Raw genomic sequence first — 25,145 nt, forward strand, 5'->3', positions numbered from 1 at the left:
CCGTATACGTTTTTCGCTTCAATAACACCCTAAATATAAATATTTTTTCTTGAAAATTGGCATGCAAACGTAGATTTACACTTTTAACAAAAGCTTAAAAGGATTTTTAAAAATATTCATTAGTTTACATTTTATGTCTAGATTTCGCTAATTTGATTAGATTTCGCGAAATCTACTAGATTTCGCTATTCAGTCATACCCATAAATAATCCATGCAACATAATTCGAACACAAGTTTCAAATTGGTACCCCTGTATGCAATATTTTGTCCGTCATTGCAGTTGTCACCCGATCAGGGTACTCTTCATTTTGAAAAAACCAATAGGCGGTAAAGAATCGTTATTTACTGACATTTTCTGAGAAATTGTATGTTGTTTTATAGATTTTATATGATTAAATTAAATTCATAAATAGGTAAAATTTTGATACTGATTTTCAAGAATAACCACGTGCTCTGAACTGTTGCATGACATCATGAGTTTCTCACGAGAGACTGTGCGAGATGTTGCGGTTTGATACTGGTTAGTTAAACAAATGGGGTTTCGCCATAACTTAATGAATGCGACCATCAGAAAATAAAAACAGTGTCAGTTAAGTTATGTTAGCCGGAACTAGATAGTCCCCATTGTCAATGACTGACTGTGACTGGGAGGCAACTGTCTGGTCGACACTTTGATGATTAAGCCTTTATTGAAAACACAAATTAGTGTGCAATATTAAAACCAGCATGATAAAACATATATGTCAGGTTTGAACATCTAGGCCACTCCTGAACTCATTAAGAGTAGCACTAGATTTAACATGATGTGGTAGGTTGTTTCAGAGTCTAATGGTTCTTGGGAAAAAATGAGTTCTTGTGATAATGGGTGCGAGAGTAGGGAATATAAAAGTGAAGGTCCTGAGAGTCTAGCCGGTACTGGTGATCTACAAAAAAAAAAACACCAATGGAATGACAGATTTTATATAAAAGAATCAGGGATGCAGGGATGTGAAATTTCTCCTTGTTTCTAACGTTTGCCAGTACAGTTAACATTTCTGTGATGCTTCATCTACAGACATAGTTGATTTGAACATATCTGGCGGCAGCCTTTCGTACTCTTTCAATTCCATATGTTAGAGATTGTTGAATGCCAAACAGTTGAGCAATATTCCAATTATGGTTGAACATGTTTTATACGGAGTTTCTTAAATTTGTACATTTATCATTTGTTTGATCATTTCTTATCATGTATTTTAGGGTCTTCTTTGTCTTCTTTGTCTTTTTGTGATCTAACACTGCTGGTTCGCCTAAATATTAAGCATTTTTATAGTTTTAAATTCATGGATATGTAGCCTATAGCGAAAAGCAATGTTTTTTTTTTATTTCTTTTTATATACCCTAATCACTTCGCATTATCGGAACTCCTTTGACTGGGTCTTTTTCCAAAGCTCTAATTTATGGAGGTACTGCTAGAGAGTCTCACATGATATTTATAGTGAGATAAACTACTGTATCATCAACAACGAGCCTTACGGTGCTTTTAAGTGAGCCTGGCAGGTGACTGATATGTTAAGAAAAGGCAAGGCCTAAGGACATACCTTTGTGGTACCCCTGATACCAAATGTGTCATATCTGATTGAAGACCTTTTGCGTTCGTATTTAAAGGAAATATTTAATCCACATGGATGTTTTTCTATATATACCTAATTGAAATAGCTTGTAGACCAGACGATTGTGATCAACTTTGTCAAACGATTTGATAAAGTCCATTACTATTAGGTCTGTCTATTTACTAGCTTCAAGGTAATCAAAAATTCTTGACTAAAATTTAATAATTGAGATTCACAACTGTGCTTTGAGCGGAAGCCATGTTGGAAGGAATTAAGCAAATTTTATTATCTAGATGATCAATAATATTTGATACTAAAACATGCCCCATCAGTTGGAAGCAATTGCAAGTTAGAGAATAGGTTTGTGATTGCTGGCTTTGCTTCGTGGGCCCTTTATTTATACAGGGACAATGATAGCCGTCCTCCAATCTTGTGGAACACTGCCGGTACCAAGTGAAGACATGTAAATTTTAGTCCCATTTTTATAGAGGAGCAGTGTTTAAGCTGTGGGCGGACATTGTGTTGTAAGCTGTTTCTTTTATTTTCCTGTTTTTTTTGTTTTGTTTTTTTCCCTTCTGATGAATCTAAGTGAATTGTTTGCTTTTGATGTGATGTTATCAACATATTCTGACCACATGAGATACATGTATTTACTTAGAGTGATGCTCAGATATTTAGCAGCGTCTCTAGTTTTCAGTGGGGGAGGTGGGGGGGGGGAGAGAGAGAGAGAGAGAAAGACTTATTATTGTCAATAATTAGTTCCATTCTTATCAACCGAAATATGAAAGAAAAAGTAAGCATATTACATGATATTCAAACGATGATGTGAACTTCTATAGATGACATTTTTATTATTCACACTTATTGCATATGTGTAATACGATGACAACAATATTGCACGCAGACATAAAATTAGCCTTTTTCTATATTCGAAATCATTTCCTGTTTATGTGCGACTGAAAATTAAAGAAAAGTAAAGAAATCGGTTGAAAAACATATCAGTTGAATGACTTCAGTACAATGTAATATAAGACTGCCATATGAATAGCCACCTGCGGTTTATTTCACTATTCATACGGGACCGTACGATTAGCCACTTCCTGTAGCGTAGTCACGGACGTATCCGAATGATGGCGGTTGTGTCACTGAAACCGAAAGTAACATTTCTTATATCCGTCTCCATTGGTGGAATCTATCAATTTACAAGTAAATTTATCCAGCCAATGTCTTCGTGAACGGATGTTTTATGCGTTGCTGTAGAAAAATGACCTTCCTATTACTTTCGCTACGTAATCTTATCTGGCCAGTATTATAACTTTAAATAAATTTCTTTATATAATTATCAAACTTACAGAACATAAAACTTTTCCCTTTTTTTTTTTACAATACAACAAGGAACTAAATGACCTCATGGCAGTCTAAAGGAGAAAAACATAATTCAGTTTCTGTTCACTTTCATAATCTGTAGCATGATGTTGTGTTTTTCTGCATCAAAAAATTACTACTAGGAACAGAGTGCATCCATTAAGGTATTTTATCTTTTCTCTTTTATGTAAAAAAATGAAAAATTACTACATAATCTACCAGCCTTATATAGCTTAGAATTTATCAGGCCAGTAGATCAATGTGAAAAAAAACCTGCATAATAAATTATTACTTTTGAATTGTAAGGCCAATGTGAATACTGCCAAGGGTCAAAAAGTTCCAATCTTATGAACAAAGCAAAAATAAACCTGTTAATTTATATTGCATTATTTTTTTGCTTTCTCAAAAGAAAGGAGAAGAAACATAACTGTAAACTGAATTTCTAATTATGATGAATGTTTGATGGTTTAAATAGGTCCAATCAACCTTGATACATTCTTTGAACAAAACTCTAAAAAATATTTGAGAGGGTTCTAATTTCTGTATCATTAAAAATCACTTGTTACAAATAAAAGTAGTAGAAACTTACTTCATCAATATGCTGAAGAGGGTAAAACTGTTAAAGAGACAGTAAAAAAGATCTTTTAATTTGCAACAACACTTGTCTCATATTATAACAAGCTTCAGAATCTTGATTTCTTTCCTCAACAAACAAACGTAACTCGAGTATATAATGGTAGGCTGTACTACATAAACAGGTACTAACAGTGACATGTTAAAGGATAAGCCATAAACTGGGTGTGTTTTAATCATTAAGTACAAACTGTAACAGATGAAAGGGTAAAATTTAAATATATTTGTCTTATAATTCATCAAGCATATTATATCCAGACCAGCTGGACTGCAGAAAATATCAGGGACATAGCACTGTCTCACTTGACTCCAAGGTTAATAAACAGTCTAAAAACAAAACCATCTGATTGGCTGATCCTCAGCTCATTCCTAAAATTGACAATGGCAAGAGAGAATTTTTTTTACTGGTCTCATAATCTTGGAGTCTGGAGAAAAGCATGGTTTAATTAAAGATGCATATATAACAGGGGCATCAGTAACAAGTTGATAAGGATTTCTATAACAATAAATATACTGACAAATGTTTAAAAGCAGCTAGGGTTCTTTAAAATGTAGCATAATACGATACACTGTAAAACAACTGAAATGTATACTAAATACCTACTTATAAATAGACATAAAATGTACAATATGTTCTTCAAAATATATACTGTATTGTAAAATCACAACTTCTAGAACTACCCTATAAAATAATTTATTGCACACAAGATGTATGAGCTACAACTAAATTATCAACCAGTGTTAATATGAAATCATGGTCTGGTCCACTAGTAAGTAATCTTTGATAAATCCTACATAAATATCCTACACATACTTCAGCCACAATTGTCAATATTCAGTGGTTCCCTATTTTGTCTAGAATTAACAAATTTCTGCCTAAGAAATAGATGCATGTGTCGGTCCTATTTTTACCTCGACCAGTCTATTTAACAAATTTCTGCCATAGAAATGCTTGGTTGATTCCTATTTTATTTCCACCTGACAAGTTTTTGCCACTTGTAATACTTTTTGACTGTTTCCCATAATATCATCTCTACTTCACAGATATGTTAGAAAAAACATGGCAGAAAATTAAGACTCGTTCACAAATTATTTAACAAACCAGAAGCCAGAAGCCCATTATTTCATTTTAAACTACTGGCATCACTCTAAATTTGTGGCATAATAATATATACTTCTGTTCATTCCTGGTGCTTGTGCATCTTACTGCACATGTGTTTTTGTTGAATGTTTTATAAAAGCAATGTTTGGTTACAGAACATTTAAATTTGTTAAATTAACGATAATGCTGCATACGTATTTACAGTTGATGCTTTAGAAATAAAGAAATCAGACTAATAAAATAATATTTCTTTTTCTTCAATCTTCTACACAGTGATCTGCCTTACCTATAGTAGATAATTTCTGAAATTGAAGGAACTCCTGCATGCAGTTTGACTTTCCTTAAAAAGACTGCCCCAGTCAAAATGAGAAAAGTCATGTTTGGAGAATTATTTCATACTGGTAACAAAAAGAGTTTGGTATACTGGGTTAAAAGCTATAATTTCCTCCATCCTTTTTACACACACATCTATTTCAGCTGGGTTTTTACTTGAAAAATGTGCATAATTCCACTTTAATTTTCATCACAATATGGCAATCTCATAATGATCTGCTTTTGAAAAGAATATTTATCTTAAAATGATATATCCAAATGACTGACTTGACATTTTAAAATGGAGTCCTAGAAAATTAGTCATTCCAATGAAAGATGGGCAGGCAAAAGCTATGTTTTTTATGCATTCCTTGCAAAATTTAAAATCTAAGTACCTACATCAGTACATGTACATTTAAAACTTTGATATACTAAGTGACTCTATCTAAACTCAATACATTTTGTATTTCTACAGTTGACAAAACAATTGACTAAATCCTACACTAATGCAGTAAGTATAGATGAACAAGTAGGATCAGTTTACTACCGCCTAAAAATGACTAGGTTACACCAAATACGAGACAGAAATGGGCAAAATTGCCCTAACATATTGCACTGTCCAGCAGCACCACGAGTATTATAGAATTAAGCATCCATTTTGAGTGTGTAGCACAAATGACTGATCGCACTTGATTAGTAAGCACTGGAGTATTATAGAACATGGTTCAGCTTATAGCACTTCTGATTCCTTTCTGCTAGTACTGCTTTTGTTTAGTTTATACAATCTATAAACATGCCCCTCGATGCAGGCACCCAATGCTTTAAGTACATTCTTCAGTACATTATTTCACATTAGCCTTTCCACGAATGGAACAATTCACATTAAATCACAACTCCAGCTTTTGAAGAGTATCACTGCCTACAGTCGTGTTGTTTTTGTAGTAATCTCACAAGATATGTGACAGGATCTCTGACAGGATATGTTACTGTTATTGCACATTTTAAGCACTGCTATGATAATGGCAGTTTGAGCCGACGTCTATTCCGTTTCTTACTCTGTGTAAGAGCATCTTGTTCTTTTTTCGTCCGTAGCACAAAATTATAATCTCCATTATTGTTCATGGCATAAAACACATTGGCTTTCTCTGGTATCACCAACTCTGAAATATAACAATATCTATTTAGAACAGTATCTTTTTATTTTTTTCTATGGAACTCTTTCCTACATTTCCCCATCTCATTCCACAATGTTTGTAGTTACATTCTGATAATAATGGAGTTAGAATATCAAAAGAAAGCTCTTGCTGAGATCTACATTAACACTTAAAACATAACTCATTTTATGCAGAAATTTATCATTCAATTATATTCCAGTTGTTAAAAAGACAAAAAAAATCAAACATTTCAAAAGCTGATTTTCTCAAAATGACCACCTGACCTGTTAGAACACTCTGGAACTGAGGTGATGACTTATCTACATGTTTCAAGTTTAATTTACTTCATATCCAACTCAGAATGTTTCAGTGAAAGAAAGCAACTAAAGAAATTTCTTGTATATCACCCCATATAAATGGTCAAGTTTTAACTAGACTTAAATAAAAAGTAAAGATAAGCTTTATTTAACATTGCATATGATCAACAGACAACATGAGCTACAAAGTTGTTGTTCCACAAACATGGTATCTAGTAACAGATACTTACCTGGACTTATTTTACATCCAGGTTTAACCCTTTATATATTAAGTGCCAAGCAAAGAAGCTACCAGTGCCATTTGTCACATATCTGGTATAACATGGCCCTGGAATTGACCCCCAACCTCCAACACTCAAAGCCAAAACTCTACCATTGAGCTATTGTGCCACTTAAATGTCTTTATTTGGATTATATTTATAACACAGTTCATTAGGAACACTTTTCTTCCTTTCTTTGGCAGAGAGGCACTTTTTATAGAAAATGTTAACAATTCCTCAAATTTCTATTTACTGGCTGCCAACCTGTTTTAACTTACCTGATCTAACTTCCGACAATATCTTACCAATTTGCAAAAGCTGTACTAACATTCATCAGGAAGAGCTATCTTTTTATTACTAATACTAGAACAGCATAATTTTCCTATCTCTATCAGGAAGAGTTTACTTAAGTTACCATCAACAGGCATACAGACACTAAATAGAAAAATGGTAGTCGCATAATGGTGGGTACAAATAGTCCTGTTTTTTTTTGCCCTGTAGGGCTATTTTCCTTATTTTCTTTGCAATTTTTTTGCTAAAATCACATGACAGATCTATGCTTGACATGTAGGTAGCATTTTCATAATGAAATAACAACATGACAAAATTTTTCATGGAAACTTAGATCATACACCACCAGTATAATTTGGGGTCTCATTTTTTAGCTGATTTTGCAGTTTGTGTGTTTGACTGAAATTATTTTTCTTGCATCAAACATGACCCCCACTTTTCTTTTGATTTTTAGTTAGCACTGACAATATTCTTCAAGAAAATGTAAGTTACAGAAATTTAAAATGGGTCCTGATGTGTGCTGCGGTCATTGGAAATGGGTCAGTTTCATATAGAATAAAGAACAACAACTATTTAGTGTGTTATAACCAACAGGAAGAGTTATTTTTTCTTATCTCCATCAGAAAGAGTTTACTTATCTTACCTCCATCAGGAAGAGCTTGTAACAAGCAGTAATCCTTTTCTTTCCCCTTGATATCATATTTATCCAGGATTCTCTGTATCACTGTGTTTGTATGGTCTGTGTTATGTAACTAGAAAAAAAAAACAGAATAAAATTAAAATATAATATTTTAACCAGTTTTAAATACAGTAAAGACTGCCTTAGTGACCCCTTGATCTCAGCAACTTTTTGTCTACAATGACCTTTTTATTTCCTCCTGATGCATTTCACATTAAAATTAGCTTGTTTCTAGCGACCCCTTGTCTGATGCGTACAGTGACCATGATTTCTTAGCCCCAAATCAAGACTTTGGACCTTTATAACAACTTTTTGACCACTCCTCTCAAAGGGAGAAAACTTTTCCTGTACAATCACTGAGTGTGTTTCTTGATCTAAATAACTCTGTCATCGTCTTATTGATGAAAATTAAGTGAAGCAGAGTTTAAATACATTTCGTGTTTTATCCGAGAGCTTAAAGGAAAAGTCCTTAATAAAACGTGTTTTTTGCTTTAAACCATAACCTCTCCTAGTCAGACTGTATATAGAGACTACCTGTATACAATGATCTTTTTTCAAATTCTCGAAAGGTTGGTCACTGTAGACAGTCTTTACTGTATCCATTATCTGCAGTATAAGTGATATTTTATAAGTACAAAGAATTTTTCTACATTAATAGAATCAGGTAAGAGGAAAATTTTTCCTCTAAACATTTACACATTAATTAAGAGCAAATAACTGACAACTTCTCAACCAGAAAAAGACTGAAGAACTTGCACTCCAACTGTCAAACATAGGACCTCTCCAAGCTTCACTGGGTGGTGCTTTAAAAATAAAGTTTAAATAGATTTCTTACCATGATACTTTTATAAACATGAGATTTTGGTGTAGCACCAGTTTCCAGGGAAACTTTGATAACACAGGCATCAGAAGATTTGAATGGCGTAGAGTTGTCGCTGCCGTATGATTGTATAGAAGAGGTAGATGACGAGTGGGACAACTGAAACAAGCAACAGAACAAACTAACAGAGTGACAACAAGATCAAAATGTAGGTAAACAAATGCACAAAGTTACAAAGCTATAACTCATATAGTAGTTTACGGTTAAAAAGACCTGAATAAAATTCTAAGCTAATGCAGACGATCAAATGACGACACCACCTTGTTTTTTTTTAAATAATACAAGCTAAACAGATATCTAACAGACATGAAATAATGTCTATTAAGTGTCTAAATGCAGTTAACTGGAAATGGAGTTCTGTATATTGTTTTGTTACAACAAGCATTTATGACAAGTTCTCCTTCAGAAGAGTAAGATACAGTGTTGTTTTTTCATGCGATATCAATCAGTTTAGCTGTTCTAAATATAATCTGCTGGATCTCAATTGTCACTTTTCAGAGTCAAAAATTATGAAAAGGAACACTTTTTGACTGCCATTTACTATACTGGACAGTAACCGCCCATCAGAGATTAAAATGAAGACAAAATTTAGAGCTAAAATTGAAGCATTTTAGGGCCCCTCTGCGGGTTGCGAAATTGAAAAAAAGAAAATCTGTTTTGCCCACGCTGTTCACCCAATGTCAGGATACAAAAGGTGATGATACTACTGAAACCCTTCGAAGTGTTTTTGTAAATTATTCTTGTACAACTATAAGTCTGTGCAACATTTACAAACCTGACTGAGGACAAAACTTTAGCAGCACATTGTAAAATATTTCTATTGGAAAATTTTACAGGTCAGATAAATATCTAAAAAAAATTATTCTGCTATTCTATTTGAGTTGCCTTGAAAACAAAACAGCTGCTACATGTAATTTAATATTTTAAACTTTTTCATTTTTATGTTGATTCTAAAAATTCTTCAACTTCCTTATTCCGTAAGACCAAGCAGACAGAATTAAGAACAGAACAACGATGCCTTTCCCGTAAACCTAGAATTAAAAGCTACTGAATTACAATTAATATGAAAGAAAGAATTTATGACAGATACTACTTCCAATTAAGAAAATATGAAAATGTATATTGAATGGAATTGAGGCTTACCCCTGCATTAGGCGAAACTGGTGAGTCAAGGTTAGAGCTACTGGCTACACTGGACTTGTCATCCAAGTTAAGACCACCGCACATAAACAGAGAAAATCTGTTAGAGTCATTCTTCCCTGGTCGTTGACTCATACTAAAATACACATTATGTAGAAAATATGTCAGTATGTTCCTTCTTATCAGTAATGATGTATGGAAGGTTAAAAACCATTCCACTTAGAATTTAACAAAATCTTCTCTGAATTTCATACAGATGTTAAATTAAATTGCAACTTAAAAGACAAGAATATGCCATTTATTTCTACAACGCAAAAAAAAAGAACTGTTCAGTTAAGCAACTATTGGACAAAAATATGCTGGTATGATATCTTTATTAGAATTTTTGTTTAACTTCATAAACATTCTGAATATAACAAGAATTTGGAAAAGGACTAGAAGGTTGTAACAATGAGTTACCTGGAAGCTGTTTTCTTCTTTAATTTGGCACCTCCATCAGCAGCTGGTTCTATGGCACACGAGAGATCATAACTGAAATACAACAACATACCAATCTGTAAAATGTTACCAACACAATTTATAGTTTAATTTGTAAGGTTTTGTCCAGTTTAACCCTTATCATGCTGGACATGATTGGTTCTGCCTTTGCAACCACTGTAGATCATCAGCTTGCACATCCATGCAGTCTGATCATGATCTGCGCTGTTTGCTATTCAGTCAGTACCTTTTTGGTAAGCACCCCTTTTAACAGTTAATGGTACTGTCCAAATTGGAAGCTGGACAAATCCATTATAGAAATTTAGCATGGTAAGAGTTAAAGTAACATGGACACTATTATATGTCATCTTGCAATTTTCCAGCTTTTTTTATGATAGAAAATCTAAGGTACTAATTATAAACTTATTTCAAAACTTGTACAAAACTGAAGAAATTTTCTATGAAACTAAGTACCTTTCATTTTCATCATAAACACGGATGGCATCAAACCAGGACCAGAACTGGGAATCTTCCCGAAATGTGTATATCTGTGAGGCTGACTGTAACAGCTTGATCTGAGCTAACACTTCAAACTCTTTCCGCCGCTTCTCAAAGTTGATGAGAGAATCGGTGGTGTCAGGTATAGCAGTGTCTATCATAGTGAGGTCAGTGAGGAATGTACCCAGGTATGGTACTGTCCCCTGTACAACGCCCTACATGCCAATACAAAATACTTCATTATACTAAACAAAATGTAGTGAGAATACAAACATTTTATAACTTTAAAATACTGGTAGTACTTTGGAGCCAATACATTGTACTTTAGGCATATTCAAATCAATTTTTGTCAGGAGACTCAAAAAGTATTACGATATCTTTAACCCATCTAGTATGATCACACCTTTTAATGGCTGGGAAGGCCCTAAAATGTCATTCATTAAGAAATGATACACTAATAGGCAAAGACTATGTAATCAGAAGCAAATATTATTACAACATAAATATTTTTATTACAGATAAATAAATGCTTCTGTTATGAACAATGTGAATTAAACATGTTATTTTCTGTTCAATCCTTCAGTACACTCCCCTAGCTGATTCAGATTTGAAGATCATGGAAAGTTATGAATACCGTGGTATGTCTATTGTATACTTACATTATCTATCCAAGACTGACGTTTCATACGAATTCTTCGTTGCAGAGTTTTATTTGCAGAGTCGACGTCTGGAAACTTTGCTGTGGCTTCCTGTCAATGTATCAAATTTTATCATATACCTTCATATTTTGTAAAAAAAATCAGCTTGTATTTCACAAATAAATATGAACACATACAAAAAATCTGTTTGTTTGTTTGTTTTGGGTTTAACATCGTTTTTCAACAGTATTTCAGTCATGTAACGGCAGGCAGTTAACCTAACCAGTGTTCCTGGATTCTGTACCGGTACAAATCTGTTCTCCGCAAGTAACTGCCAACTTCCCCACATGAATCAGAGGTGGAGGACTAATGATTTCAGACACAATGTCATTTATCAAATAGTCACGGAGAACATACGCCCCGCCCGAGGATCGAACTCACGACCCCGCGATCCGTAGACCAACGCTCTTACCTACTGAGCTAAGCGGGTGGGCTACAAAAAATCTGTATTGTACCTTTTAAATTCCGTATTGTACCTATTGTATTGTATGCTGCCAGACTACTTTCACTAATATACATGACCTGAGGCTGACAGTGTTCTAAATAGTGCAAATAAAAACTTCACTTAGTTCCATTTTAATATCGATAAACATTGAAGATCTCATTCAATAAATTTTTAACAAAATGGTAGAGGTATACAATAAAAGGGTTATTATAACAATAGCTAGATCTGGGATTTTGTATTCGGCTCTCATGGATTTTGCAAGGTTGGATCACACTCGGCACTTGCACATCTCGTGAGAGCCGATCTGGCAAAAATCCATTCGAGCCGAATACAACATTCCAGATTGAGCTGCTGTTATTATAACCCAATTATAATTACAGTCTTAAACGTGTATGCTAGAATTCAGGTGAAATTTTTCCCAATAATAGAATTTCTTCAAACTTTGGATTTTGAAGAACAATCATCTAAGAAACAGAAATTTAATATAAAATATGCAATAAAAATCATAGGTCACCGTTATGTTGAAAGAGTTATCTGCCCTTGAAAACCGGAGTTTGGGGAAAAAGCTGTCATTCTGAACTTCGCTCATAAAAGGAAATATCAAAAGCATAAATGTGGTAGCAAATCTAAAATAATATAAAAACAGAATGGTACATATCTGACTATTCTTATTTATCCTAAAATATGAAGGGACTTGTTTTTAGGCCAATATTAGAGAGCACAGAAAATAGGTATTGCACTTCCAACAGAGACATAAGTGTGGCTACAGAATTAGTGGATAATATTTGTGCAGGCATTTCCATGAAGTGTAGAAATGAAATCAACATGTGCAATATTACTATTGGCACATCTCGAAGTTTTGAGTATGGAATATGGAAAATGATTTATGACACAAGCCCTTGTGGCTCTGATCATTACACTGTTGAAATAGTTCTAATAGTGAAATAAAATATCATTAGTACAGGGGTGTTTAAAAATAATCGGAAATGAGTTCTTAATATATCTTTATTTCTTGTGTTAATTTTGCTAAAATTTGAACATATGATGGATATGAACCTATTAAATGTGAACATATTTAAATTACAGATTTCAGTCCATACATATTATATTTCTATCCTATATAAAACAATTTCACTTCAGCTAAAGTGGGTGGTCATACGACACTGCCATATTACAATTAATCATTACAACTTGTGATTACTAGTGGTGCAATGTTTCTGGCCATCAAATGCATTTCTACACATTCCTACGAATAAATAAATACTGTTCATTTGATATTCCTGTCGTATTGATGACACGAGGCACTGAACTGTGATGCTGTGTCATGGGGCCATTTAATCTTTAAAACGTGTCTGAATGTTTTTGTTTTTTGAAATATGAACCCCGAGTCGTTAGTGATATTCTCCTGATCACTCTAAAACCTCCCATACCACTTTGTTTCCTACAGATTGTTTTATTCAAAACACTAAATGTTCTCTCATGTCTCTGTTCAACATTGATTTTCAAGTCATCACCTTCACAATATGCCTGCAAATCATTTCAGTGTTGCCACATTTACAATTCACGTTATTGATGGAACGCTTACATTTCACATTGATATTCATACTTTAAGAACAAGAGGGCCATGATGGCCCTATATATCGCTCACCAGAGTTGATCTGGCCTACTGACCTTGTTTTTGAACCCACCTTATCAAGAGTTGAACTTGACCTAAAGATGATCGAGACAAACATTCTGACTAAATTTCATAAAGATTTGATTACAACTGTGGCCTCTAGAGTGTTCACAAGCTTTTCCTTTGATTTGACAGGTGACTTAGTTTTTGACCCCACATGACCCAGATTCGAACTTGACCTAAACATTATCAAAACAAACAATCTGACTAATTCTCATGAGTTTCAAACTTAAATTGTGTTCTCAAGAGTATTGAAAAGACTTTCCTTTGATCTGGCCTAGTGACCTAGTTTTTGACCCCACATAATCCAGATTCAAACTTGACCTAGAAATGATTAAGTCAAACATTCTGACCAAGTTTCATAAAGATTGTGGCCTCTAAACTTTTCACAAGCTTTTCCTTTGATTTGACCAGGTGACCTAGTTTTTGACCCTACATGACCCAGATTCAAACTTGACCTAAAAGTCATCAAGCAAAACTTTCTCACTAAGTTTCATAAATATTGGGTCACAACTGTGGCCTCTAGGTGTTCACAAGCTTTTCCTTTGATTTGACCAGGTTACCTAGTTTTAAATGCAACATGACCCACTTTCAAACTTGACCTAGAGATCATCAAGACTAACATTCTGATCAAGTTTCATAAAGATTGGGTCACAAGTGTGGTCTCTAGAGTGTTTACAAGATTCCCCATTGATCTGACCCACTGACCTAATTTTTGACCCCACATGACCCAGATTCAAACTTGACCTAGGGATCATCAATACTAACATTCTGATCAAGTTTTATAAAGATTGGGGCACAAATATTGTCTCCAGTGTTCACAAGCTTTTCCTTTGATCTGATTTACTGACCTAGTTTTTGACCCCACATGACCCAGTTTCGAACTTGACCAAGAGATCATCAAAACTAACATTCTGACCAAGTTGCATAAAGATTGGGTCAAAATATGGCCTCTATAGAGTGTTCATAAGGCAAATGCTGACGGATGACGCATGCCGGACGCTGGACAATGACAGGTCACAATAGCTCACCTTGAGCACTTCATGCTCTAGTGAGCTAAAAATGCAGCTGAAAAATAAGTGAGTGGTAAGTAATGTTTTAGCACATGCAAAAAAAGAAAACTAGACAAAATTGGGTCCAATGAAGTTTCATGACGTTGCCATGGGGACTAGAATTAAATCATTATTTGTTCAAAGAAAAATAGTTCTTGAAATATCAATAAGTATTTTCTAATCTACTGTTTGTAACAGCTTCATTGATTTTTTTTATGATACATGAAGAAATGAGAGCACTTTTCCAGTTAAGACCCCTTGTAAAACAGTGACCTAAGGCTAAGTGAATAGTCCTTACACAGCAAAGTGACAGAAGCTAAGTGATTAATCCAGACAAGATCACAGTGAGAGAGGCCAAGTGATTAACTGATATAAAATCAGTGAGATAGGATAGATGATAAATCAATATATAAGACTGCAATGAGAGCGGCTAAGTGATTAATAAATACCTTCATAAGGAGATTCCTGGAAGCAAGCTGATTGTTTTCACTGGAGAATATCTCAGACAGCTCTTCAAACACAGCCAAACTCTCTCTGTAACACAGAATTATAATACTTTTTTTCACTCCTACTGTAATGCCTTATTAACTGTGAATTAAAACAAATACCTTTACAGAACTATACAATCAAACTGTCCTTGTAAATTGTTATTATAAATTATTTCAAACTTCATTTCAAGATGAAATCAATGAGCTCATTAAGTTAAAAATAGAAGCTATGTTTGACTTTGCACAAGCAATGTACTGGATATAACATCTCCTTTTCTTGTGCATTGAAAGACAGAGCTAGATATATAAATATCATTAAAGATATACTACTGACCATTTAATGAGGTATGGGTACCTGGCATTTATTAGAGGTTATTATACAGGGCTGGTGTGCCTTAAGGCCATATTGGCATACTAGGAGAAGTATTGGCCTCAGGACTTTAGCCCAAGGGCTAATACCAGTCTAGTATGCCAATATCATCTTAAGCCACACCAGTCCTGTTTTATAACCTTATTATTTCATATGTTCCACTCCACTGTTAAAGCAACATGAGCTGTCCGTAAGACAGCATGCTCGACTTTTCTCAGTGCTTGACTCTGAAATACAGCTTTGCCAGTAAAAAAAAAATCCAAGTTAAAAAGGGACATAACTCTGTCAAAATTTAAATCAGAGTTATGGGAATAGTGTCTCCTGGTGTAGACTTTGATAGTAAATAACTACTTTGAGTTTCAAGTCAAAAGCTTTAATAGTACCAGAGATATTTGACTTTATAAAAGAAAATTCCAAAAAAAATCTAAGTTATAAAGGGACATAATTCTGTCAAAATTCAAATCAGAGTTATGAGGATTGTTTCTCCTGGTGTAGACTTAGATGGTAAACAAGTGTTTTAAGTTTCAAGTCAAAAGCTTTGATAGTAACAGAGATATTTGACTTTATCAAAACCTTTAACCAAAATTATAAGTTAAAAAGTGGCATAATTCTGTCAAATTTCAAATCAGAGTTATGTGAATTGTGTCTCCTGGTGTAGATTTTGATAGTAAATAACTATTTTGAGTTTCAAGTCAATAGCTTTGATAGTAACAGAGATATTTGACTTTATCAAAAACTTTAACCGAAAATTCTAAGTTAAAAAGGGGCATAATTGTGTCAAAATTCAAAACAAAGTTATGGGGATTGTTTCTCCTGGTGCAGACTTTGATAGTAAATAACTATTTTAAGTTTCAAGTCAATAGCTTTGATAGTAACAGAGATATTTGACTTTATTAAAACTTTAACCAACGGCGACGCCGGGGCAAGTACAATAGCTCTACATTTTCTTCGAAAAGTCGAGCTAAAAATGAGATTAAAATAATTCAAAGTTGCAAAGCATCAATGAATGTTATGTAATGCGCTGGAATGTCAATGTTGTTTTATGAAGTTGATGTGATTTCTTTCAAACATTTGCTATGAATACATGCATTCAAGGCCGTAGTTTCTTCACTCAGACTCATTCAACCACGACAGAAGAAGAAGCTAGCAAAGTTATGTTAATTTATCATGCTTTGTTTTGTAACATAAATGTTAGTTTGTATATACTTGATATCCTATCAGTGGAAGTATAAAATATGGATGTTTCTGGAAGTGTGCCTGATATTACCAGAAATGCGCCAGATATCGATATCAGGCACACCAGCCTTCATGAACACTAATATCAGCCTCATACTGCTTAAAAATTCAGTGCAAGTTTGTTACCCTTCTGTTACGTTTAGCTTTACGAAATATAACTATTTTAGTTTTGGCTTCATTAACATGTAAATCCCATATATCACAATATTCAAACATAGCATCTAAAGCGTTCTGCAAATCCGTCTGACTTTCTGCAAATAAAACAGTGTCATCTGCATACAATAACAAAAATAGCCTTAAATATACATCAACAGTGTCATCACTGAGACTTTCAAAAGTTGCTTTAGACATTTTAACTAAGCCTTCATATTTCACAGACATGAACTGAGTTAGATCATTCAAAAATATTGAAAATAGCACAGGTGACAAATTTTCACCTTGACGGACGCCAGTATGACTAATGAAAAAACTCAACAAGTCATTATTAACCTTAACCCTTATCATGCTTGACACGACTGGCTCTGCCTTTGCGACCAGTGTAGATCTTGATCAGCCTGCACATGCGTGCTGTCTGATCATGATCTACACTGTTCGCTATTCAGTCAGTATCATTTTGGTAAGAACCCCTTTTAATAGTTAATGGTACTGTGCAAATTGAAAGATGGGCAAATTCATAATAGAAATTTAGCAGGGTAAGGGTTAACACAGGATTCAGCTTTACTATACATATTATAAATTATTTTCAAACATTTACCATCAATATTATGCATTAACAACTTTTGCCAGAGATGCACTTGATTAACAGAGTCAAAAGCCTTTTTATAATCAACAAAGGCATAAAACAATTTCTTATTTGAACTCAAATAAAAATCAACCAGAAGTTTTAACGAAAACATATGATCAATTGTACTATACTGTTCACGAAAACCAGCCTGTTCTTCATTTATAGTCTGGCTACCGTCTAGATATTCTTTTTTTTTTAGAAAAAATAGTTCTGTAAAAATTCTGACTTCATCAGTCCTGGCTCTGATTATCTAGTCTGGTAAACTCTGGTCAGAGCTTGTGACCGATATCTCATGATAAACCGTTAGCTGACCGATCACAAGTAAGGCACACTGCAATAAATTTCTCCTGTGGATAGAGATCTTAATCAGCATTTAGTTCACATGTGGTCATCAGGTCTTCATGAGCTGTGATTCAGTTTTGTGTTACAGTTTAATCTGGTTAGTTTTAATCATACACCAAAAAATATCCGAAAGGTCTGAATTGCCCTTAGTCTTCTATAGTTATAATTATGCAAAAACTATAATACCTAAATGAAAACATTAAATAGTCTTCTTATTGGTTAGATTGATAAATATGTATTAACTATTTAGAAGTGCATTATGTTACTTTACCCGTACAAAAAACTAGGGCAGAATCCGCTCAGAAGTAAAGCGTATTAAGGGCGTAATCCTGCTAAAATTGATAGTCAAAGGCGGACTATAGGCGGACACTGATCATTCTAAAAATTACGCCTAACAGGAAGGCGGAATTTTTCTTAAATTCTGGTTAATGCTTTTCAAAAAAAAGTTGCATTCTCACTAGGCGGAATTCTCAGATAAAATAAGGGGAAATTTTGAACTTAGAAAAAATGGCTTTACTGAGATAAGGCGGAATTTCGGAAGGTGGTGATTGTATATCAATTAATTTGAAATAGAATCACTGTAAGGGTCCAGTGAGTTTACTACATCCAGATGTTGTCACTTCTGTTTAGAGAGAAAGCACTTTCTGTAGGCATTTATACATGGGATGTTGTTAGTTAGGTAGACTAGACTAAGGAGTACATTATATATTTGTGGTAAGTTAGAATTTAAATAATTTACTTCTGTAAACCTTAAGAAATAGCAAATTAAAGTATAGAGAATTTAATGAACATCTTCCTGTTTTAACCATATCACTATCTGTTAACTACTTACATTTCAAAAGTACATGTATAATGTATAGCATTTACAAAGCAGCAAACAATTTAAATAAGATTTCAATTCTAAGTTAGTATTTAATTGTTATTATCTTAGTATCATAATAATTGCCATAATTATAGACATTTATCACAAAAGTATGGCACTGGCAACACACATTAATGATAATTTCAGTATAATAATCAGTAGTTCATGACATGTCCTGCTTATTTAGTGGAGGTTTAATTCTTTTTAAATCTTTCAAGAAATGTCTGTATTGTTGTGCATTTTCTTCAATAATTCTATCATTAAGCCACAGCTGATATATTTGTAAAATCGAAGCTCACAGTCTTATTAATGAATTGTATTTGGCAAAGCAAAATGAATCTAGTGAAATGTGAAAAGCTTCATGCTCAAGATAAATACTAAGGGTACTTTTTTATGTTTTACATAAGGCGGATTTTATTCCGGTTAAGCTTTTCTGGGTATTTTTTTCCGCCTAAGCAGAGAATATCCTTAGACGGAATTTTTTCCTGCTTAAACATTTTTACGCCAAATTTAGGCGGTTTCCGCCTTACTAACAGGAAAAAATTTGCATATTTCGAGCCCTATTCTCCCTAAGGCTGATATTACGCTTAATAGCAACATAAGATGGAAACCGCCTTATTTTTCTGGGCGGTTTCCGCCTAAAGTATGGGCGTACTTTTTCGTACGGGTGATACCAGTAATTAAGTCTTATCAAATAGCACAGTGCATATAATAAAATAAGAAATCAATTACTGTTCCATTAACAACAGTTTGACCCACATGTAATAACATGTTACATAAATATATTCAATAGTGTATCCCCAGCAGCAAGTATTGCATTGCCAAAAGTGCAAAAGATATTTGTTTTAATATAAACAGATACTGAATGATGTTGAACAGATATTCAGTTAAAGTTGGACATTATAAGGCACATTGAATATTTTAACAATGGATTCAGCATTAGATGTTTTACAATAAAAAGTGTTAAGATGTACTTAAGGCATATTTAGATGGAAATGATGTTCTTTAAAAAAAATCTTGATTTTTCAAAGATAGTTTAGAAACACAAAATTCTTTTTACATAACAGTTATCATAGTTACCGTTTCTTTTCAGTATAGAATTAATCATCTGTACAACATCTATTTCTAAAATAAATGCTCTTGCTAGTAGCTGCTGTCCCTGTGTGCACACGGATTCAAAACATAACTCGGGATTAAAATGAAATAACTGTTATACAGAAAGAGTTAAATGAACTAACTTCTTCAAAGAAAAGTATACAACAAAGTAGAAAAAAGTATGTGCAATATACTATACACGCATTTTATGATGCGGGGTATTCTGATCCATTGTATAATACAATCCGCATTTCTTTATTTTAGCAATTAAGACATGAATTATTATACATGTATAGAATTAATCATCTGTACAACATCTATTTCTAAAATAAATCATTCAAATTAAAAAAAAGACAGAAAGCATGATATATAAGAAGTATAAACAATATCATAATGACATTAATCCACTATGTATCATGCAGTTATCCATTAGGTATTCTTCCTAGTTCAATAATTTTTACCAAAGTCCTCCCTATAACCTTCAGATCAAGGTTGTTAACAGCAGGGTTGTTTATAAACATGTGTGAATGGCAATAAATATCTTAGAACCTCACGCCATGTAACATGATCATTATCAGATGTAATAGCTTGACCTGAGACAAAGGTCGATCTCCAGGATTTAGGAGATGCTCAAACCAATTTTGCACAGATCGTATTTTTGAGAAGACAAGGGACATAATTATACAAAATTTGAATAGCCTCAGGAGTTATCTCCTTTGAACAAAACATACGGTCTGAACACAGACTACTTCATTTAGTAAGTTATGACTTTCAAGAAACTTATTAGGTCTTGTGTTTAACATATTAGTGAACAATTTACCTAGACAACTAAGAATAGTAATGCCTGGTCATTTTGTTGTAAGATCTATTAATTATGCATTTACTATTGGTTCCCTATCTGTAACTCAAAAACAAGGAATAATAACATGTATCCCAAAAGAAAATAAGCCCAGAATTTTTTTTAAAAACCTCAGACCTCTTACATTGTTAAATGTTATCTATAAGTTAGCCTCTAGATCTATTGCAAATAGACTGAAGTCTATATTACCAAAACTAATAAATCATGACCAGACTGGTTTTTTACAGGGTAGATATATAGGAGAAAATACTAGGCTAATGTATGATATAATGAAAATAACAGAAGAAAGAAAGATTTCTGGACTATTAATTACAGTAGATTATGAGAAAGCATTTGATACATTATCCTTTAATTTCATTGAAAAAGCTTTCGATTTTTTTTAATTTTGGAACTACAATCAAGGAATGGCTTAGACTGTTTCTACATAATATGACTGCAGTACAACTCAATAGATTCCTATCAGATTTCTTCAAAGTAGAACGAGGCTGCCGCCAAGGAGATCCAATTAGTCCTTATATTTTTATATTGTGTGCCGAAATAATTGCTATCAAAATAAGAAATTCTGAGAAAATAAAAGGTATAAAAAAATAAATAATAACTATTGATGAAGTTGAGTATAAAATATCTCAATTTGCTGATGATACTTCACTGTTGTTGGATGGCTCGGAAGAGTCTTTACATGCTACCCTAGATATGCTACATGAATTTTCATTTTATTCTGGTCTAAAAGTTAATTTTGAGAAGACTAATATTATTTGGATAGGTGCAATGAAATACAGTACCCGATCTATAAAGACAAAGTACAAACTATCTTGGGGTACTACAAGGTTTAAAGTACTTGGTATTATTTTTGATGTAGATCTTGATAATATGATAATGCTTAATTTCAATGATAAGTTAGAAAATGTTAAAAGGATGATATCCTACTGGAACAGAAGATTACTTACTCACACTATGTACCCGGATAATCCTAACTCGGTTCAGCGACCCTAACTCAGTGCCAACATGGCTGACAGAAAGACGATGTATGTATTTAATTTCCCTGTCTTTTTTCATGCTTTTATGTTAGTATGCAATGTTAGCGTAAAACTTTTGATAGCCATAATATCCTGTATTGATAACATGTTTTCTGTACTAAATATTTCGATCGACAAGTCACATTATGTGGCTGGAATTCATTAAAATGTACTCAAAGAAGTCTTCAAAATGAACATGTTTTATGTTTCTAACTGTTTTAAAGTACCAGAAATTGCAAGAAGACCTTACTTATCAACTGTATTAGTTCAATAAACATCTCTTAGACAATGTTTAACAGTATGAAAGTTTGAAATTCATTTTTATAGCTTAAACACTGTATGGACTATGAGGTGGGTTTAGATTTGCGGATAATTCCTGACTGGTATAGGAAACAATGCTGGATAAATACGAACTTAGGATGGATAAACACCTAACCAAATGAAAACATAGCTGTTCGTCTGTGTTTTATGTTTGAATTATAGATGCTCGAAGTTCTTTGGCCCACCCACCCCTGCAGGGGTATGGGATTCAAATATCCAGCTTGTCCAACTCGTGATTTTTTGCCGGCAGACAAGTGCATTTTTCATTGTGTCCGCAGACAAGCAGAAGTTTTCAGGTATAAAATGAGAAAACAAAAAATATCATTTAGATTGTGTGTTGCTTCAAGTGTATGGAGGTGATAAAGATGATTTAATGTATGAAATCCGTGATGTACTTGCTGAGAGTCTCTCGATTGCTGCAGTTTTAGAAAAAAAAACAAAAAAAAAACAACATGCATTTGTGTCTTTAAGCATCACTTTCCATGATCTGATTGGTTCTTTGGCTAGGTCTTGCACACACTGTAACTAGGTGACTATGATAAAAAGTCAGAAACGTAAACAACTTAAAAAAGTATTTCGACTAGTTTGTTAGTAGAATTCCAACTGCTGAGACAATAAGTCACTGTCAAAGGAAATATGGAAGCCAGTACTCAACCAAATGAAAATCAACATAGTGTAAACGGGCCTATAAAGCAGTATATTTTTGCTTTCAAACAACAAAATAGTAGAGGCATCAAAAGCTTTTTAGTATTTTTTAAGATTTTTTGTAAAGTTTTTCATTGAAAAGTTTGCGTTGTTCGTCGGTATTCCACCTGAAAACACAAGGGTTGATATATTTAACAAGATACATTTTGAAATAAATATACACTTGATCAATGGAGACAGATATAGCAACCGAAACATTCCTTTATACAAGGAAATCACACAGAAAACAAAGAGGTATCGGCTTTACAGCCGCCATGTTGGCACTGAATTAGGGTCGCTGAACAGAGTTAAGATTATCCGGGTACATAGTGTGTTACTCCTATTGGAAAAATTACTGTTGTAAAATCATTGTTAGTTCCTCTCTTTACAAATTTGTTTATAATTTTGCCAACACCACCTAAAATGTTTATGGATAATTTAAACAAATTGTTATATGACTTTGTATGGAATGGCCCATATAAAATAAAGATGCCTGTTGAAACTGTAGATGAACTTCTTGCAATGCCATTATTTTATAACAGCTGTTTTAAAATTGGTAACAAAGGTGTATTTGATAAAGGTATGTTTGATAGAGGTTTTAGATTTGTTAAAGATTTAATATCAGATACAGGTGAATTTGTAGATATATCTTACTTAGAACAGTGTATTGGTAAAAGGTTAAATTTTGTATTTTATGAAGGTTTAAAAAGTACTATAAGGTCCTATTTAAGAACATGTAATATTAGAATAAGTGGTAATTGTAGTTGCTATGGACCTGTTGTCTCTTGTTATGTTTCAAAAGTTTTATTTTCAAATATGGCAAATAAGCATGTGTATAATGTACTGATTGCAAACAATCATGATATACCTACTAGTCAAGTTAAATGGAACCAATAGTTAATAATATTGAATGGAAGTATGCCTATAAATCTGTATTTCTCATGACAAGAGATTCTTACATTCAGTGGTTACAATTACGAATAGTCCACAGAATTATTGGTACTAAGTCTTTATCATATCATATGAATATTGTAACTGATAATCTTTGTACTTTTTGTAAAGAAGAGGAAGAAACAATTATACATCTGTTCTGGTCTTTTACTTGTATTCAAAATTTATTGCAAGAAGTGAAAAATGTTTTATTGAATAATGGAATAACTGTTCAAATAAGAGCAGAAGACTTTATTATAGGAAATTTGAAAAATTTTACGTTAATTGTTCTTACAAATTAAGAAATATATTTTCGCTTGTAAAAGAAAAGAGATTGTACCAAGTTTTTATGGTTTAAAAGGTTATTTGAATTGTGCCTGGCAAGTATACAGAAGCACCAATATAAAAGAAATTGAAAGTGATAACTGGGCAGTTGTACAGCTTTTTATTATCAGTCCACATACTTAATCAGCATTTAATATTATAATCTGTTGCCATTAGATTAGTAAATTGTTTTTCAATTATTTAGAATAATCAATACAGCTTAATCATTTCTTCTTTCTTTGTACTTCTTTTGTATGTTTCAATAACCTGACAGTACTTATTAAAGAGGTTTCTTTTTATGCCCCCGAAGGGAGGCATATAGTTTTTGAACCGTCTGTCGGTCTGTCCGCAATTTTCGTGTCCGGTCCATATCTTTGTCATCCAGGGATGGATTTTCAAATAACTTGGCATGAATGTGTACCACAGTAAGACGACGTGTCGCGCGCAAGACCCAGGTCCGTAGCTCAAAGGTCAAGGTCACACTTAGACGTTAAAGGTAATTTTTCATGATAGTGCATTGATGGGCGTGTCCGGTCCATATCTTTGTCATCCATGGATGGATTTTCAAATAACTTGGCATGAATGTGTACCACAGTAAGACGTGTCGCGCGCAAGACCCAGGTCCGTAGCTCAAAGGTCAAGGTCACACTTAGACGTTAAAGGTCATATTTCATGATAGTGCATTGATGGGCGTGTCCGGTCCATATCTTTGTCATTCATGCATGGATTTTAAAATAACTACGAATGAATGTGTGGCACAGTTAGACGACGTGTTACGCGCAAGACCCAGGTCCGTAGGTCAAAGGTCCTAAACTCTAACATCGGCCATAACTATTCATTCAAAGTGCCATCGGGGGCATGTGTCATCCTATGGAGACAGCTCTTGTTCCTTTTAAAGTAAGGTTGAACTATGTTGTTCTAGAAAAAGACATGTACATGTTAATCTTTGAATGTTATATATGTTAAAAGTAGGAGAAATCTTTGAATGTTATTATGTAATATGTGAATACTTTAATGTTGTATATGTTATATATTGAAATGTAAATGTAAATTTTGTGATAAATAAACGGGCCTTAAACGTGGTTCAAAAAAAAAAGAAAAAAAAAAGACTAGTAATTCCTCTGTAGTTGTTAGGATCAGAGGTATCACCTTTGTTTTTGTAAATTGGCAAAATAATACCACAGCTCCACACATCTGGAAAAATACCAGAATCCAATATTATATTGAATAGTTGACACAATAAAGATAAAAAAGATTCACTATTTG

The 25,145-nt window shown here is 33.4% G+C and overlaps 1 protein-coding gene across 1 annotated transcript; it reads right to left on the reverse strand.

The window, feature by feature from the left end:
• Positions 1–3,611: 3,611 nt before the first annotated feature.
• Positions 3,612–17,013, reverse strand: LOC128553097 (ral guanine nucleotide dissociation stimulator-like 1). Its single transcript, XM_053534211.1, has 9 exons — positions 16,800–17,013; positions 15,018–15,139; positions 11,358–11,447; positions 10,675–10,913; positions 10,183–10,254; positions 9,727–9,859; positions 8,539–8,682; positions 7,668–7,776; positions 3,612–6,162 (listed from the first exon to the last, which is right to left on the reverse strand). The coding sequence occupies exons 1-9, from the start codon at positions 17,011–17,013 to the stop codon at positions 6,014–6,016; spliced, it is 1,272 nt and encodes a 423-aa protein (XP_053390186.1). The 3' UTR covers positions 3,612–6,013.
• Positions 17,014–25,145: the final 8,132 nt, after the last annotated feature.

This window comes from Mercenaria mercenaria, unplaced genomic scaffold (genome assembly GCF_021730395.1).
Source record: "Mercenaria mercenaria strain notata unplaced genomic scaffold, MADL_Memer_1 contig_3469, whole genome shotgun sequence".
NCBI lineage: Eukaryota > Metazoa > Mollusca > Bivalvia > Venerida > Veneridae > Mercenaria > Mercenaria mercenaria.

Bases quoted from the DNA above. Each gene is read 5' to 3' on its own strand.
- LOC128553097 (XM_053534211.1), bottom strand. From the start codon at position 17,013: ATGTCTAAAGCAACTTTTGAAAGTCTCAGTGATGACACTGTTGATGTA. The intron at 15,140-16,799 runs GTAACAGAAGGG...AAGGCATTACAG, and splicing joins TATATTTCGTAAAGCTAAAC to TAGGAGTGAAAAAAAGTATT. The intron at 11,448-15,017 runs GTATTTATTAAT...ATACATTGACAG, and splicing joins CCAGGAATCTCCTTATGAAG to GAAGCCACAGCAAAGTTTCC.